At 30.8% G+C, this 15,516-nt stretch overlaps 1 protein-coding gene across 5 annotated transcripts in view; it reads left to right on the top strand.

Moving 5' to 3' along the window:
* Positions 1-3,800: 3,800 nt before the first annotated feature.
* The window catches only part of Nap1 (Nucleosome assembly protein 1), a 46,125-nt gene continuing 34,409 nt past the window's right edge, over positions 3,801-15,516 (top strand). The window contains exons 1-5 of one of the 5 annotated variants that reach the window (XM_076518085.1): positions 3,874-3,948; positions 4,481-4,508; positions 7,814-7,967; positions 10,597-10,673; positions 12,430-12,529. In XM_076518085.1, the coding sequence (XP_076374200.1) occupies positions 10,637-10,673; positions 12,430-12,529 (137 nt within the window). In that variant the 5' untranslated portion in view covers positions 3,874-3,948; positions 4,481-4,508; positions 7,814-7,967; positions 10,597-10,636. Of the gene's footprint in view, positions 4,129-4,480; positions 4,509-7,813; positions 7,968-10,567; positions 10,674-12,429; positions 12,530-15,516 lie in introns of those variants that run through there. The other 4 variants (XM_076518083.1, XM_076518084.1, XM_076518086.1 and 1 more) reach the window with 4 other exon arrangements.

Below are 15,516 nucleotides of genomic sequence, written 5' to 3'. Positions count from 1 at the left end.
CTGTTTTCTGCACTCTTTAGTGCATGTGGTAGACAGGAACCAAAAAGTTTCTTATTATTTTCGAGAGGAGGTATTTTTAAAGATATATGTTTAATCCTCTTTACATATAATAACATTGTGTAAACTTGTAAAGTATTTTTTTGGAATTAAGCATAAAACTACACAATCTGTACTCTGTTTACCACAGGTATTGCAGAAACCCGGTTTTTAGCGGTGAGGTTTTGTTTGGTTTATTTTGAATTTCGAGCAAAGCTACACGACGGTTATCTGTGCTAGCCGTCCCTAGTTTAGCAATGTAAGACTAGAGGGAAGGCAGCTAGTCATCATCACCCACCTTCAACTCTTGGACTACTCTTTTACCAACGCGGTGAGAATCTGCAGACATTCCGCTGTGTCAATGTCTTTTTTCTTCTTATATTGGCCCGGCATGGCCAAGTGTGTTGATTCGTTCGACTCGTAATTCGAGGGTCGCGGGCTCGAATCCCGGTCGCACCAAACATGCTCGCCCTTTAAGCCGTGGGGGCGTTATAAGTGACGGTCAATCCCACTATTCGTTGGTAAAAGAGTAGCCCAAGAGTTGGCGGTGGGTGGTGATGACTAGCTGCCTTCCCTCTAGTCTTACACTGCCGAGTTAGGGACGGCTAGCACAGATAGCCCTCGAGTAGCTTTGTGCGAAATACAAAACAAACAAACAAATCTTCTTGTATTTTCGGATTGCATACACTACAAATTCAATCTGCCATTACTTTCTTAGATGCTCGACTGGTTAGGTTTTTATTAATATTATTATGGCTCCTTTGGATTTATTCAGTTAAGGGTATTCTTTGTTATTTTATTTTAAGAATTTTAATTTTGTTATTTTATTATGATGTATTGTGGTGATATGAAATTGCAGTTCAAAGGGTTTTGATTTATTATATTTTGAATTCAATGTTAAAGGTTTGTTTGTTTGTTGTTAAGCACAAACAAACTATACGATGGACTATTTGTGCAGTGTCAATGAGTAGCATGTCCAAGTTTTTAGTGCTTTGAGCCTTCGGACATATTGCTAAGCTACTGGAAGGAGGAATGTTAAAGGAATTTCATTTTATACCAATGTGTGTCACTGTTTAACGTGGCCCGGCATGGCCAAGTGTGTTGAGGCGTTCGACTCGTAATTCGAGGGTCGCGGGCTCGAATCCCGGTCGCACCAAACATGCTCGCCCTTTAAGCCGTGGGGGCGTTATAATGTTACAGTCAATCCCATTATTTGTTGGTAAAAGAGTAGCTCAATAGTTGACGGTGGGTGGTGATGACTAGCTGCCTTCCCTCTAGTCTTACACCGCTAAATTAGGGATGGCTAGCGCAGATAGCTCTCGAGTAGCTTTGCGCGAAATTCAAAAACAAACACTGCTAAACAGTTGAAAGCCTTAGCTAGTTTGTTTAGTTGTAAACTATTATTTTCGTCTAGGGAGCAAGTCTAAAATCATCGTTAAAGCTCTGATTTAAAATGTGATGTATGTTACAGGGCTCTTTTATTATGTTTTCCTTTCATTTTAGGGCCTGGCATGGCCAAGCGCGTAAGGCGTGCGACTCGTAATCCGAGGGTCGCGGGTTCGCGCCCGAGTCGCACTAAACATGCTCGCCCTCACAGCCGTGGGGGTGTATAATGTTACGGTCAATCCCACTATTCATTGGTAAAAGAGTAGCCCAAGAGTTGGCGGTGGGTGGTAATGACTAGCTGCCTTCCCTCTAGTCTTACACTGCTAAATTAGGGACGGCTAGCAGAGATAGCCCTCGAGTAGCTTTGTGCGAAATTCCAAAACAAACAAACAAACCTTTCATTTTATTTCAGCTTTGTGATTAGTTTTTTTCTACATTAGATTGTTTACTCAGAAAGTTGATTGGGTAACTTTTGTAGTTTAATTACTTCCCTTTCTCTTTCCCTTAGTTATTTTTATTTTTTGTGATTTTGTGTACTTGCATATCACTTTCGCTAAATCAAAAGCTATTTTCTTGTATGTTCTTTGTGTTAAAGGATGTAATATGTATTTATCGATGTTAGAGGGTTTAATTTAGTAATTATTTCCTTTATACTTAAATTTGTTTAACTCTTTTAAGACATTCTTTTTGTTATTATTGGGCCTGGCATGGCCAAGCGCGTAAGGCGTGCGACTCGTAATCCGAGGGTCGCGGGTTCGCGCCCGCGACGCGCTAAACATGCTCGCCCTCCCAGCCGTGGGGGCGTATAATGTGACGGTCAATCCCACTATTCGTTGGTAAAAGAGTAGCCCAAGAGTTGGCGGTGGGTGGTGATGACTAGCTGCTTTCCCTCTAGTCTTACACTGCTAAATTAGGGACTGCTAGCACAGATAGCCCTCGAGTAGCTTTGTGCGAAATTCCAAAACAAAAAAATATTCTTTTTGTTATGTTTTTATTTTTAGTTGTTTTAGTTATTAATATATACATATTATGTATGAATTAATTCCTTAATAAGTTTTTTCTTTTAAAGAACTATTGTTTATTCAATGGTGTTTTGTGGATTTAAGATGCACTGTTGTAGGTATGAACCATAAATAGATTATTTCCTCTTGTTATCATCATATGTAATTTCATAGTATGTCCATTAAGTTGAAGATATTTTACGAGTATTCTAATACGTTGCACTTCAGTTTAACTCAGGTTTAAAGAGTTTTATTTTGTGCTTATGTGTAATTCATTTTTCAGGGATCTGGGTCGTTCACGTAATATGTAAGTGTTTTTAGGAATAAATTAAAGTGCTCTTTAACTATATCATGAGTTTAACTGTCAGCTTGGGTACAAGCTTTAAAAAAGAAAGGGAATAAAAGTATGACATGCGATCATATTTTATCTTTTTACCTGCTTTGGTGATTTAATCTTTTTTATATTTTTCTATTATTATTATTTGTTGTTGTTGTAACGGCGACATTAAAATCGTTTTGTTACACTTCTTTGTTGTTCTTTTTCTTCTTTCCAGGAGAATATCGCAGTAATATATAGTATCTGGATTAAAAGGATTGGCACTGTAATATCCTTTCTTGGTTGACAATGGCATTGATTGAATGTAACAAATGGCCTATATTGTGAAGGAATAAGCTCCTGAAGTGTCGCTGGGAACTGGCATACGGAACCCGATCTCCAAATCTAGATGACAATCCCCAAAATTTTGAAATATAACAATAGAAACCATGATCAATATCAAAGTGACAAGTCAAAAATTTCCGTGCCTGTGGGCTCGAACTTCGAATCTTTTAAGTACCTAGCGGTGCCTCTGGGTGACACTGTCGACTGTTTAAAGTGAGTTTTCCTGTTGAATTTAGATGAACTTTCTTTAATCAGTCCTTACTAGGAAAATAATGAATAATTGTGTCAAAAATAATGTGTTTAATTCTATAGAGTCTATTAATGAAGGAAAGAAAGCTGTGGAGCTAAATACATTCTAGTAGAAAGCATTTTCATTTGGTCTTCTTAGATGCACACACTGTGTTTCTTTTTAGTAGTTATACTGAAAGTTTTGTTCATTTATTTGCGTTTGAGTTATCTTACTCTGTTTGATACTTGTCGGGAAATCGGTTTTACCTGAAAATACCACATATAAAGTTTTAAAGAAATATTTTTCTTGAAGTACGTTATATACATAAAAGTTTCAAGTGTTATGGCAGATTTTGTGGTAGAAATTACTGTTATATAAACAATTACAATAACCTGTCTATTTTGGTAAAGTTTTATGTTGGGTTTTATTCAAACACTTTATCGATATTTCTTTTGTGTTTCAGGAAAGTATGATAATATTGTTGTTTCCGACCAACTGCAAACGATTATCTCATAACTATGTGGGCAAGTGTTTGGCTATTACGCCTCATTGTGGGAAAAAGTAGCAGTATTACTTTTTACATTTTGGTTGATTGGTAGAGATTGCTGCAGTTCTGTCTTAGTCACCATACGAAGGTATGTTGATAATTAACAGTTTCAATTAATTTATGTTCAAAACGTAATTTTTATATCTCATCAGAATTATAGATCAGTATGAAAATGTTATGTAATTTGCGCTATGTTCTTTTCTGACAAAACATGTTTTTGTATTCTTAACATAAACAATAACACAAGAAACGTAGTGGAGATTCCGAGGTAATTTTATCATTTTAGGTTTTACTAAGGCGAGAACTAAACTCAGCCTCTTGTCCCTGCCTTTAAGTTTAATATTGAGTGATATATATTGAAGGATGAAGCTTTTCACGGCTTTTGTGCTACTTCATGCTCTTTTTGAGTTTTATGCTAGTACTAAGATAACAGTAGCTAAGTATAAAGTATCATTCATTCATTGTTCTTGTCACGTGACTCAACTTTGCGCAAACACATCAAGTTTTTTGTTGTTTTTTTACCAGGCTTTATTTAATTCGAGTTTGTTCATGTACCTTTTGAGTGGATTAATGTACTGAATATTCTTGTTTTTTGTTATCTTTTCACACGGAAAAACTAGGTGGTTCAGAAATGGCAGATCCAGAAAAGTGAGTTTTTTTTTTTCTCATTTGGATATTAGTATTGCATAAATTGTAATTGGACTGAAATAATATTCCTATGAATGGTATTTTTTTAAGTACTGTTACTCTAAGTATTATGTTATAAAATTCAAAAGAAAAAAAAAGATGTAACTAATTTGTGTGTGTCTATGTGAGCAACCCTTAGCAATTAAAACTAAAGTTACCATGTGATGTACATAATAGTGATAATTTTAGAAAGAAATTATTTTAATAAGCTGTCTCATTTTTTACACATGAATGCTTAACAGATTAATAAGTATAAGAATACTTGTTAAGAAAGTCATTTTCTATGCATTTTATATATTTCTGGTATAATATTAAATCATATTAAAACATTTGCAAATATATTCAACGTGCATCTAAAGTATAAAATACAAGGTGAAAACAGGCCATTCAGCCTATCTAGATAACCTCTCCAACCTAAGTATTAAAAGAATAAAACTAATTTGACCAAAAGAAACCATATTCAACTGGTAAATACATTTTTTAAATGTCTTCATCTGGGTTTTGAAACTTAAAACCATTAGTATTACTCCTGTTGTTTCACTTGGCATATCTTAACTTTTCATTCCACCAGTGAAATGTAATACTTACAAACAGATCCTCTAACAGTTTAACATCTTCATCAACTCTTGCAGTTCTATGCTACAGACACCCCTGCTAGTACAGTGGTATGTCTATGGATTTAAAATGCTAAAATAAGGGGTTTGACTCCCCTTGGTGGGCTCAGCAGATAGCCAGGTGTGGCTTTGCTATAAGAAAACACACCATGCTATAGACAATAGTACAAAATGTTAAGCCTTGCATATTTGAATAATTACATTATCATTATTTCTTTCTTTAGTTGCAGGTGTTTGTTGAAGCACAATCATTACACACACATCTATTAATAATATCTTAAAAGTTTCACACTTGTATTAAGTGCCTGATTGGATTTGCCACTCAGCATGTGAATGACACTGATCGTGAGGTTATAAATTGTGTGTGTTAAAATATATTTCTTAGGATTACTTTTTTTTTTTCAATTGAGCCAACCAAAGTTATTGTTGGTGACCTAGCTGAAAATGGAACAGAACAGGATTGTCAAAAGTGGCTGAAATTTCTTAAATCAGTGTTATTTTAAAAATCCATTTATTTTATTTTCAATGTTACTAACATAAACACTGAGATCAAAACTATACAGTACCCTAAGGCACATTGGTTGAAGACAACTTATAAAGTTACACCAACCTGACTTCAAAATTTAAAATCCTCATAAATGTATGATAGTATTTAATTACTCTATCCAGAGATTATACATTCCATGAAGGCTTCAGGCTTTTATCAACGATTATATCACTAACATAAACTTGATGAAACTTTATAGAATGGATGACAACAGGCAGTTGCTGTCCATTCTACAAAGTTTCGTCATGAATATTCTGCTTAAACAATCTATTAAAGAGAAACATAAACTTGTTTTGCATCGGAAACAAATCCTTTCCAAATTTCCATATTCGAAGTGTAGTAGCTTCTTGAACTCAGTATTGAACCTGTCCTGTCTTGTATGCCTGATATGTGCTGTACTAAATAATAGCTGCTTTTAGGTACTTTCATGATTCAAAATAAATTATTCTCTTACAAATAAGACCTACCATTGGATTTGATTGTGTTGTGGAACAACAGTTAATTGGGTTCTAATTTTTGTTGTTGTTAATCTAAATCTTTACACCTTTTAAATTCTTCATCTAATTTTTGTAAAAGAACATTGTAGCATGTTATAATGGTGCACGTACTTGTGAATGTGATCTCCACGTGGTTTGTGCATTGTTAATGATTGACCCTTTCGTGTTTGTTGAATTGTATTGAAAATTTTATTGTGCTACTATTTTATCAATTTATTTCACTAAGTTTGGAATAAAATTGTAAGTTATAAATCAAATTTTTACATATGAGTTAATTTCTTAATTTGATGGTAAATATTAAAATAACACTGAAATATAGATTTTAATGAGTCACCTTGTATGTTGAATGGAGCACTGTTTAAAATTAGGAGTTTATGGTTTCAAAATTACTAAGTCTACAGTTTCATACAAATTAGAATCTGAAATTACTAATACTGACAAGCTAGAATGTGAAATAAGAACCTTATATCTTTTTATTCTGGTAAGATATGGCTAATGTACTGAATCAAACACAGTGGTGCCATTCACCTCTTTTCAGTTTTGGAAATGGTCTCTTGTATGTGCTTACTTCAATACATGACATGAAAAACCAATCAAAACCTTAGAATATAACCCTAGTGGTATTCTCAGCCATTTTAATCTGTGAAAAGGCTACTACATTCTTTCAAACCAAGGTTATTCAATTCTATATATAAAAAAACCTAAAAAATATTTTGTGTCCTCCACTTGCAAAATGTTAAAAGGCGCAGCAACCGAATTCAAAGGTCAGAGCTAAAAGAGATAATTATTTGCTTTACTTTTTTATTTATTGTTCTACATTTTAAATAAATAAGCTTCTTATTAGGAAAATTGAATTTGTTAAGCAAGAGATACTTATATGGTAGTAGAAGGCAGAATGTTGTTATAATGGGGTGAAATCATAAGAGGAGAACAGTAGGGTTTTGTATTAGGTCCTTTTTTTTCATGAACAACTTTAATAATGCTATAAGCAGTATTAAATTGGTTAAGTTTGCAAATGATATAATTGGTATTTCAAATTATGTGAAAGATTTACTAGTTTTGTAGAGAAATTTGGAATATATAAAAATATGGATTAACACCTAGCATGTTCTTTTTAATTATAGCGAAAGTAATGTTATGTATATTGATTAGCACAACATTATTCTTGATATATTACTGAAGAAGGAAACTGGAAGTGAGGCTGATGAGAAAAGTGTGGAGTTATTTTGCATAAGCTATTTAGCCTTCTATTTGATGTGCATAAAGCAAGCAAGAATTTAGGTTGTATGTGTAGAAATATTGTGCATGTCAAGGTCATTGGTTTACTATGAGGTGCTACTTAGACTTCATTTAAAATGTTTAAGAAATTATAAGTTCCTTAATAACATTCCACGAAAGGCTACAGGGAAGATTCAAAAGTTGTAAGAGACATCATATGGAAATAGATGTTTTTTAATAGTTTTTAATGCCATTAGAGTTTTGGAACAATGCATGAATACAGATGACATTTACTTAGAAATTAAAAAGTTATTGCAGGAGTAGGATTATAGGGAACAACTTTAAGATAAAGAAAATTTGGACACCTGTTATTACTTATTTTTTGAATAGGATGGTCAGCCTATGAAATACTCTGTTTAGCTGTAATAGAAGCTCCAACAATTGAGAAGTTCTTAAACTTGGAAGAGTGTTTTAGACATCAGGGTTAGATAAAGAAAACATGGTTTCTCTATGTATTTTGGAGTAGAGTAGCAGTAGAAACGTGGTTAGTCTAGATTTTTTGTTATCCCTTGAAAGTGAAATGTTTCTTATAAACATTTGTTACATCAGTTTGGGTGTTTTTTGTAAACATACTCTTAATAGTTGTTTGCTTGAACTAAAATACTTTAAAAATTAACTTTTAAATGGAAGCTTTTCTTCAACTGTGTTAACATCTTGTCCACATAATTGAACAGTTGTGTCATTATATATTTTATTTCAATAAGGATCAAAATATTAAATTCAGGAGAAATTTAACTTGATGAATTCCATGTTTTTAGTTGGCTTTCCTAATTAGCAATACATAGTTCATTCATTTTCCTTTAGTTATGACCACTGAAAATAAACATTTTGCTTGAAATAAACAAACAAACAATTCATGAGGAAATGCAACTTGTATACTTACATTGGCAAATGTAATCCTGATAGCTTTCCCTCAAGTAATTGTAATTTTATTTCATTATTTCTATTCCTGTTAAACTATAACCGTAATGCCAGGATAAGTAAATAATTTTATCTAGATATAATAGTATGTGTGTGATTTTAATTGTTACTTCTCAAAAAAAAAGTATTATGAACCATGATGGTTGTTAATAATAGTTTGCCCAGGAATTTCACAAAACATTTAATAAAATATACCATCTGAAAGAGCTTGCTTTTCCCGAAACATCACTCGAAACTTTATCTCAATGGGTAGAACTCCTAAGTTAATAGCAAAAAGTCTGACTTTTGTTAGACAAAATTCATTCATTTGTTCATCATATTATTATTGTTTTACAAGCTATTCAAACCTACTAAAGGAACCACTTATGCAGGCCATAAGATTATTTTTATGTTGATTCTGGAAAGAGATTTTATCAGTTTTCATTCTACCAGCAAAGTATCCCTTTTGTCTACAGCTATAAATGACTAGGTATACTGCATTTAAATTTATGCACAGCTGTTAAACAAATTCCTGTAAGGTTGCTATTTTTAAGTTGATTTTTGAAAGTCAAGATTTCTACCCCCAAAAATTTTGTAAGTTCTTCTCTACCAACATAAACTCTTCGAAACCATTCAAGCGTTGCAGAAATGTAGAAGCCATTTAAGCACTGTTATAATTGTTGGAAATGCTTCATTTTATTAGTGAATGAAGTGTACTTATAAGTGTATTCAGCCTTATTATTGATTATAGTTTTGGAAACTGCTGCAGAAAAAACAGCTATGCACATTTTAGTGAAACCTGGACAATGGTAATTAATGCAACACTTTGTTATAGGGTAGCTTTAAATTTAATTCAAATATCTTGAAAAATTTCTCTAAGTCCTCCACTTTCAGCCATTGAAAAATCTGGTGTTTTAGTAGTGCATGTTAATTTAAAAATAATTTGTGGCAACTTATAGCACATTAATTGGAAACTGTCACCTTAAAGATTCATAATTGTTTGAGTTTGCTGTTATATTTTGTCCCTAAGTGATTTTATGCAGCTATTTTAGTGAGTTTAATAACAGTAAATGATTAACATACTCTCTAGTCTTGTAAGTAATGATTTATTCTACTTATTTTTGTACTACGTTTGTTAAACACATGTTTACCTAAAATATCAGGCTCAAAAACACTTGATTCAATAAATAATTAGATGGGGAAAAACAAAATTTATGCAATAGTAAACTGTTAAAACTATATAACATTCAACTAAATTCATATGCATGTAAACAGTTTAAAATTTATTCTCCATAAATGGATATAGAAACTTAAATAAGATAATTACAAATTTTTATTTAAAAAGGTGTAGAGTAGGGATCCTCCAAAAAAATGTACAGAAACAAGTTGAATCGAAATCAAGATTATATTTTCAAGGCTACAATTAGTGACTATATAGAAAGTAAACAAACTGGACTAAAATAGTGTCATTATTTTCTTATGCTACAAATTCATATTTTGACTTTACTAAAATTAATATGTACTTGTAACATGGAATTAAAATAGATTCATAGCTTGAGAAAATAATGTAAATACTATTTTCAGCCCAGTTTATTTACATTTTACAGTCCTTAGTTGTAGCCTTGAAAATATAAAATATGCATTTTGATTTAGCTTTTTCTGTATAGCTTTCTTGTACATTCAGGTTTAAATTTTCCATTCTGTCTGCATTTCTAAAAGTTGTATAGTCTAAGTGTATAACTAGAAAACCACAAGCGAGACTTGCAAGGATTCCATAACATTTCATGTTGTATGTCTTCACTTATCTGTTGCAGTAGTAACTGTAATCCATTTCGCAAAGAATTTATCAGTTGTAGTGTTCAGTAATTGTCTTCCACTAGAACAGAATTTAGATTGGAAAATGCAAATACATCTACAAAACTATTGTTACGAAGGAAAATTATCTTAAGTGCTGGTGTATTATTACCTATTATTTGTGATATTTTCTTTTAAAATATTTGAAGCAAAAAACTGAAAGCTTGTGTAAATATAATTAGTAGCTCTTTCTTTGTAAATAAGTAATTTTTATTCTATATTGAAGAATAACAGATATTGTTCTCCAGATGGTTTTATATTTTGTATAAACTTCAGTTTTACTTTGAACTTTTGTAACATGGATAATATTTGCTGATGAAGGTATTAATACTTGAATAAATGTATATGACTGTAACCAGAGCTCTTGAAACTGCTGTGGATATAGATGAGATTGAAGAAATGGATGATGAAAAACATGAGAAAAATCCATGCAAGGGTAAATACACTACATATATATTTTTTTTTTCATATTTCATGTAATAATTTTTAGCTTTCTCTTTACAGAGTGTAAAAAATTGTCTTGGTAAGTAGTTTGCTGTATTGATGTACGTTCTGTATGAACTCATTCATGAGTAAACACTACTTACAGATAAGATTTAAAGGTAGATTCTACAAAAAAAATTAATGATATGAACAACAAAAATAGAAGTTAATAGAAAACAATTTATCAGTTTAAGTTGACCCCTCTTAGGAAGAGAACCAACCATGGTACTTAGATGTTGTGATGTTGCCTTTCATATCCATGCAACATCTCAACAGAAGTGGAAATAAATTCAAGCTAAAATTGCACACTAAAATGTCAACAAAACCATCCCTTGAACTTTTAATAGCTAACACAGAATTAAGTCTGAAAAATAGGTTTGGATTTTGGGCTTTTAAAACTTGTTTGTTACTTGTGATATTCAAGTTCACCTTTCCAGCATCAGCATTCCACCACTGAGGTAGTTTAGCCATCCATCCAAATGCAATTTTTATCAAAAAGAAATGTTGTAGGTTGCAAGACTAAAACAAAAATAGTATTTTAGTAATAAGGACCTTTTTATAGAGCTTTTGGTTCTCTGCTTGAGAGAAAACAATCTAAGCCTAAGACTGTCATAATTGCACATATTTCTGAAAATAGGCATATAAAGTGTTGTTTTGTAAGTGATACTTAGACACAATCAACAAAAGTATTAGTGTGCAAAATTTTACTTCTTTCCCTTGAATGACAAAAAAATAAGTTGTCATTTTATTGCATTGCATAAACATAAACTGGGACTTGATTTACCCACTTATTTATTCAATTTACATTATTTAACTTCATAGTAATCTATTATTGGATATTTAGTCAATTTCAGGATTCATTTGTTTGATTAATTTAATTATATTAAATAATGAATAATGTTTTTTTTTTCTGTACTAATACATTTTCTCAATGTAGATCATATATACATCTACTTGTATGTGATGGATTTTCATATATTTTTACCTTCTAAACCATCAACTGTTTACTAACAGTTAAAACGATATTGTATATGTTATAGCCTGACTTTGCTTTTGAAAGGTATGTCTAAGTATTGTAAATATGAAGAGTATAGTTAGTAGAGCACGTTTCTGACAAACTAAAATGTTAATCATGGAGTTCTGTCAGAAGTTTGTGCAAGATCAAAGAAGACAAGTACTCATTCTGACTCGGTGTTTACTAACAGAGTCAATTAAACTTTGTCTACAAATTATTTTGATGTTAAATAAGACTTCATCATATGTATCTATATTGACACTTGAAAGACCAACTATATTTCTTTAAAGAAGTATTTGTGTAATTTATATGGATATTTAGTATTGTTGGTCATTCTTAATTTTACAGTCTTGTTGATGAGTTATTTAAAACAAACATTTTTGAATAATAGGTAACATATGATTCATGTAATATTTATTGTTCCATAATTAGAACCAAAAGACAAAGAAATTAAATTTTTTTTGGGTTTAGATCTAGGGGATGTGTCACTAACTTGATTTATATTTTATAAGAGATATGATTTCTGTTTTTTCCTCCCCCACCTATAGGGTGGGAGAGAAGTAGGTAATGAACAGGATTTACAAATGATTGTTTAAATTCAGGCTGTTTGTCTACTTTTGATATTGTAATTACTTATAAGTGTGTATGTGTTGAACTTAATTCAGTGTTTTTAGTTTTTCTTTGTTTCTTCAAGGTATATTAAATGCTGAAATGATGAAAAATTCACAAATTCTGACAGCCCTTCAGTCTCGACTAGGTAACATTGGAGTCTCTCCATCAGAATATGTAGAAAAGTGAGCATTTAACAAAATGTTAACTTTTGTTTTTACTTAATCATTTTAATTATATCTAACTTCTTGATAACATGAAAAAATTTATTTCATAAATATTGCCTTTTCTAGTTTTAATGGTAAAGGCATAAATAAGTGTACAATATTTGTAAAAGAACTACCAGTGAACTCCATGTTTTCTTTCAAGTTTAATTGTTAGGTTGTTCTCTGAACCAACTTGAATAATTGCTAATGAAAATAACTGAATTTTAAGTCAAAATCTTTCTATAAATGTTAAAAATGTAACTTTTATTTTAAAAATTGAAGTATGTGTTTATAATTGAAAATGTTGATGGTCATGTATTCAGCTTTTAGTTAGGAGATGGATTTCTATGCTTAATGGCAAGAAATCCTAGTATTCTAAAGTAATTTTCCAAGGAAACTCGCATACAATTAGTGACTTGTTTGGTGAATTTTTGTCTTTAAATATAAAGAGCCATTTTAACTTACTTTGTTTTGTATAAGAATCATAACTAAGCTTGTGGGTATAGCTGTTTAATAATTTTCATAATTATCTTTATTTTGTATATAAATTAGTGTTTGAAGAGGATATGGCTGAAGTGACAGTTTTCTCTGCTAACATAACAAGTGAAAAATTTAGTTTTCAATTTTAGTGTGGTTTATTCTATATATAGAAATCATTGGTTTAATGTTCTCAATTGCTTTAAAAAGGATTTGATTTTTTATATCTTAAAGGTTCTGTGAAACAGGTTTTATTTAAAAATTGAAGGACTGAAACTTTCAAAATGTGAATAAAGTCTGGTGAAAGTAGGTTTATAATACTCTGGTTATTTAGCTCTTTCACGAAGGGCTCAATGTAATATACACGAGTTTGTGTACATACTTGCGTATGTAAAGTATTTGTACCATAAGTTTTGATAAAGCATTTGTATCTTGACAAAATTTAGTAGACTTTTAGTAAGGATTACAACTATTTTGTGTACAAAAAAAGTAGGTTTTTAATGAAATATTTTTACTAAAAATTTGTTTGTAAACAATATATTTCATTAGTAGTTTGAATGCAAATTGATTTCATGTTAAGATTAAAAAAAACTGTTCTTTGTCAAAAAATTTCAAATGTTTTGTTTTCAGTAAAATTTTCTATTTTGTATTTTCTATACTCTATGTGGGGTCTGTCACTTAACTGACATTGTAACCATCATAAAAATAAAAAAAAGGAAATCATGTTTTTCCCATGTTATTATGGCTACATGTTATAACATGAAAATATAAATGTTAATTCCAAGTAGCTTTTATCTCATAACACTATATATGAACATTTATAATTTTTATTATCATCATATTGGCTTTCCTGTCATGCCTAACTAACATTACATAACTTGCATTGATGTGGTGCATGTGCACTCAAGTGATGTATCCAGTAATATAAAACTGACTGTCAGTCTACCCTGTCTTGGCTATGTTTTAATAGATGAATACTTTGTAATATATAGTCACATTTCAATTATTATAAATTATACATATATAGATTACTGCTATTTAGAAATAAATTATTAAACTTATTGTTCTTAAAATATAGAACAATAAACCAAGAAGTAAAGCAAACAATTATCTCTTCTTCCTACAACCTTTGTACTCAGTTGTTGCTGGACATAGGTTACTAAGCCTTTTAAAATTTTGCACATCAAGGATATCAAACTTTTCTTTTTAGGTTTTATAGAAACAGTTGAATAACTAAAAAAAACTTAATTACACTGATACCATATAATTCCACTATCATTTATTAAACTTAGTAACTAAGGTTTTTTTATACTTTATAAAATATGAAACTTCAAGCAGGCTTAAGGCACAATCTATCACTTTGAAAACTACTCTGGGGACATTCTAAGCTGTTGACTTGTTATTCACTTGACATATATTATAGTAAGAGTGTGCATAAGGGACCATTTCAAAAGATGGAAAGAGTTGAAAGTGGCCATCATGTGTTTGATTCAGTACGTAAGCCATATCTCAGCAAAATAAAATGATACAAGTTACTTATTTTATATTCCAGCTCGTAAATAGTGGTAATTTAGTTCCTAATTTGTATGAAATTATATATAGACTAAATATATTGACATCATAAACACCTAATTTTAAATAGTGCTTGATTCAACATACCATATGACTCACTAATCTATATTTAAATGTGTTATAATATTTACTTTTAAATTAAAATATTACCTCATATAATATTAAAGTTTAAATTATGATCTCCAATTTGATTCCAAGTTTATTGACATAAATTTATAAAATAGTAGTTCAATAAAATTTTGAATGCAAGTCAACAAACATGATGACATGGCCTTTGAACCTGACTCATTGAGAAAGGATTATGACATGAATACCTTAGAATAAGTTATTCTGGTTTATATTTGGATGCCTACCACTTTTTCTGCCAAATGTGTATACATTTTTTGTGTGTGAAGTATAATTCTTTCATCTCTTAAGTTAGTGACTTTACTATTACTTATTATTGTTGTTTTCATGTTAAGTTTTAAGTTTTTGTAATGTTGATAAAAAGTGTAAAAAAAATCAGTTTGTTAGTCTTAGAATAATACAAAAATAAGCAAATACATTTTGAAAATCAATAAAATATTAATGCAGATGGGTAGGTACAGTAGGGGCCAATTTATTTATCAGGCACAGTGCCTAGGGCATTTGAAAACTATGGGTCCTTAAAAGTTAATATTTGGTTTAACTTGTATAATTGGTTGGGGCCTACAAAGAAAAGGTGACTTAGTTGTATGATCATCTTGATTCAGCACTGAATACAATAAACATTTATGAACTAAAGTATTAGTGTATCCAGGACAAAATAAATATAATTTAAATGTCCTGGAACATTTAAAATAAAATGGGATACTACATAAAGAGTCTACAACTTTTCTATTTTTATCTTCTATCTGGTAATTTTTTACAGTAGAAATGAAATAAAAGCTGCAAAAATA

This window comes from Tachypleus tridentatus, chromosome 8 (genome assembly GCF_004210375.1).
Source record: "Tachypleus tridentatus isolate NWPU-2018 chromosome 8, ASM421037v1, whole genome shotgun sequence".
NCBI classification, from domain to species: Eukaryota; Metazoa; Arthropoda; class Merostomata; order Xiphosura; family Limulidae; genus Tachypleus; species Tachypleus tridentatus.
This window is presented reverse-complemented; position numbering and strand designations above follow the sequence as displayed.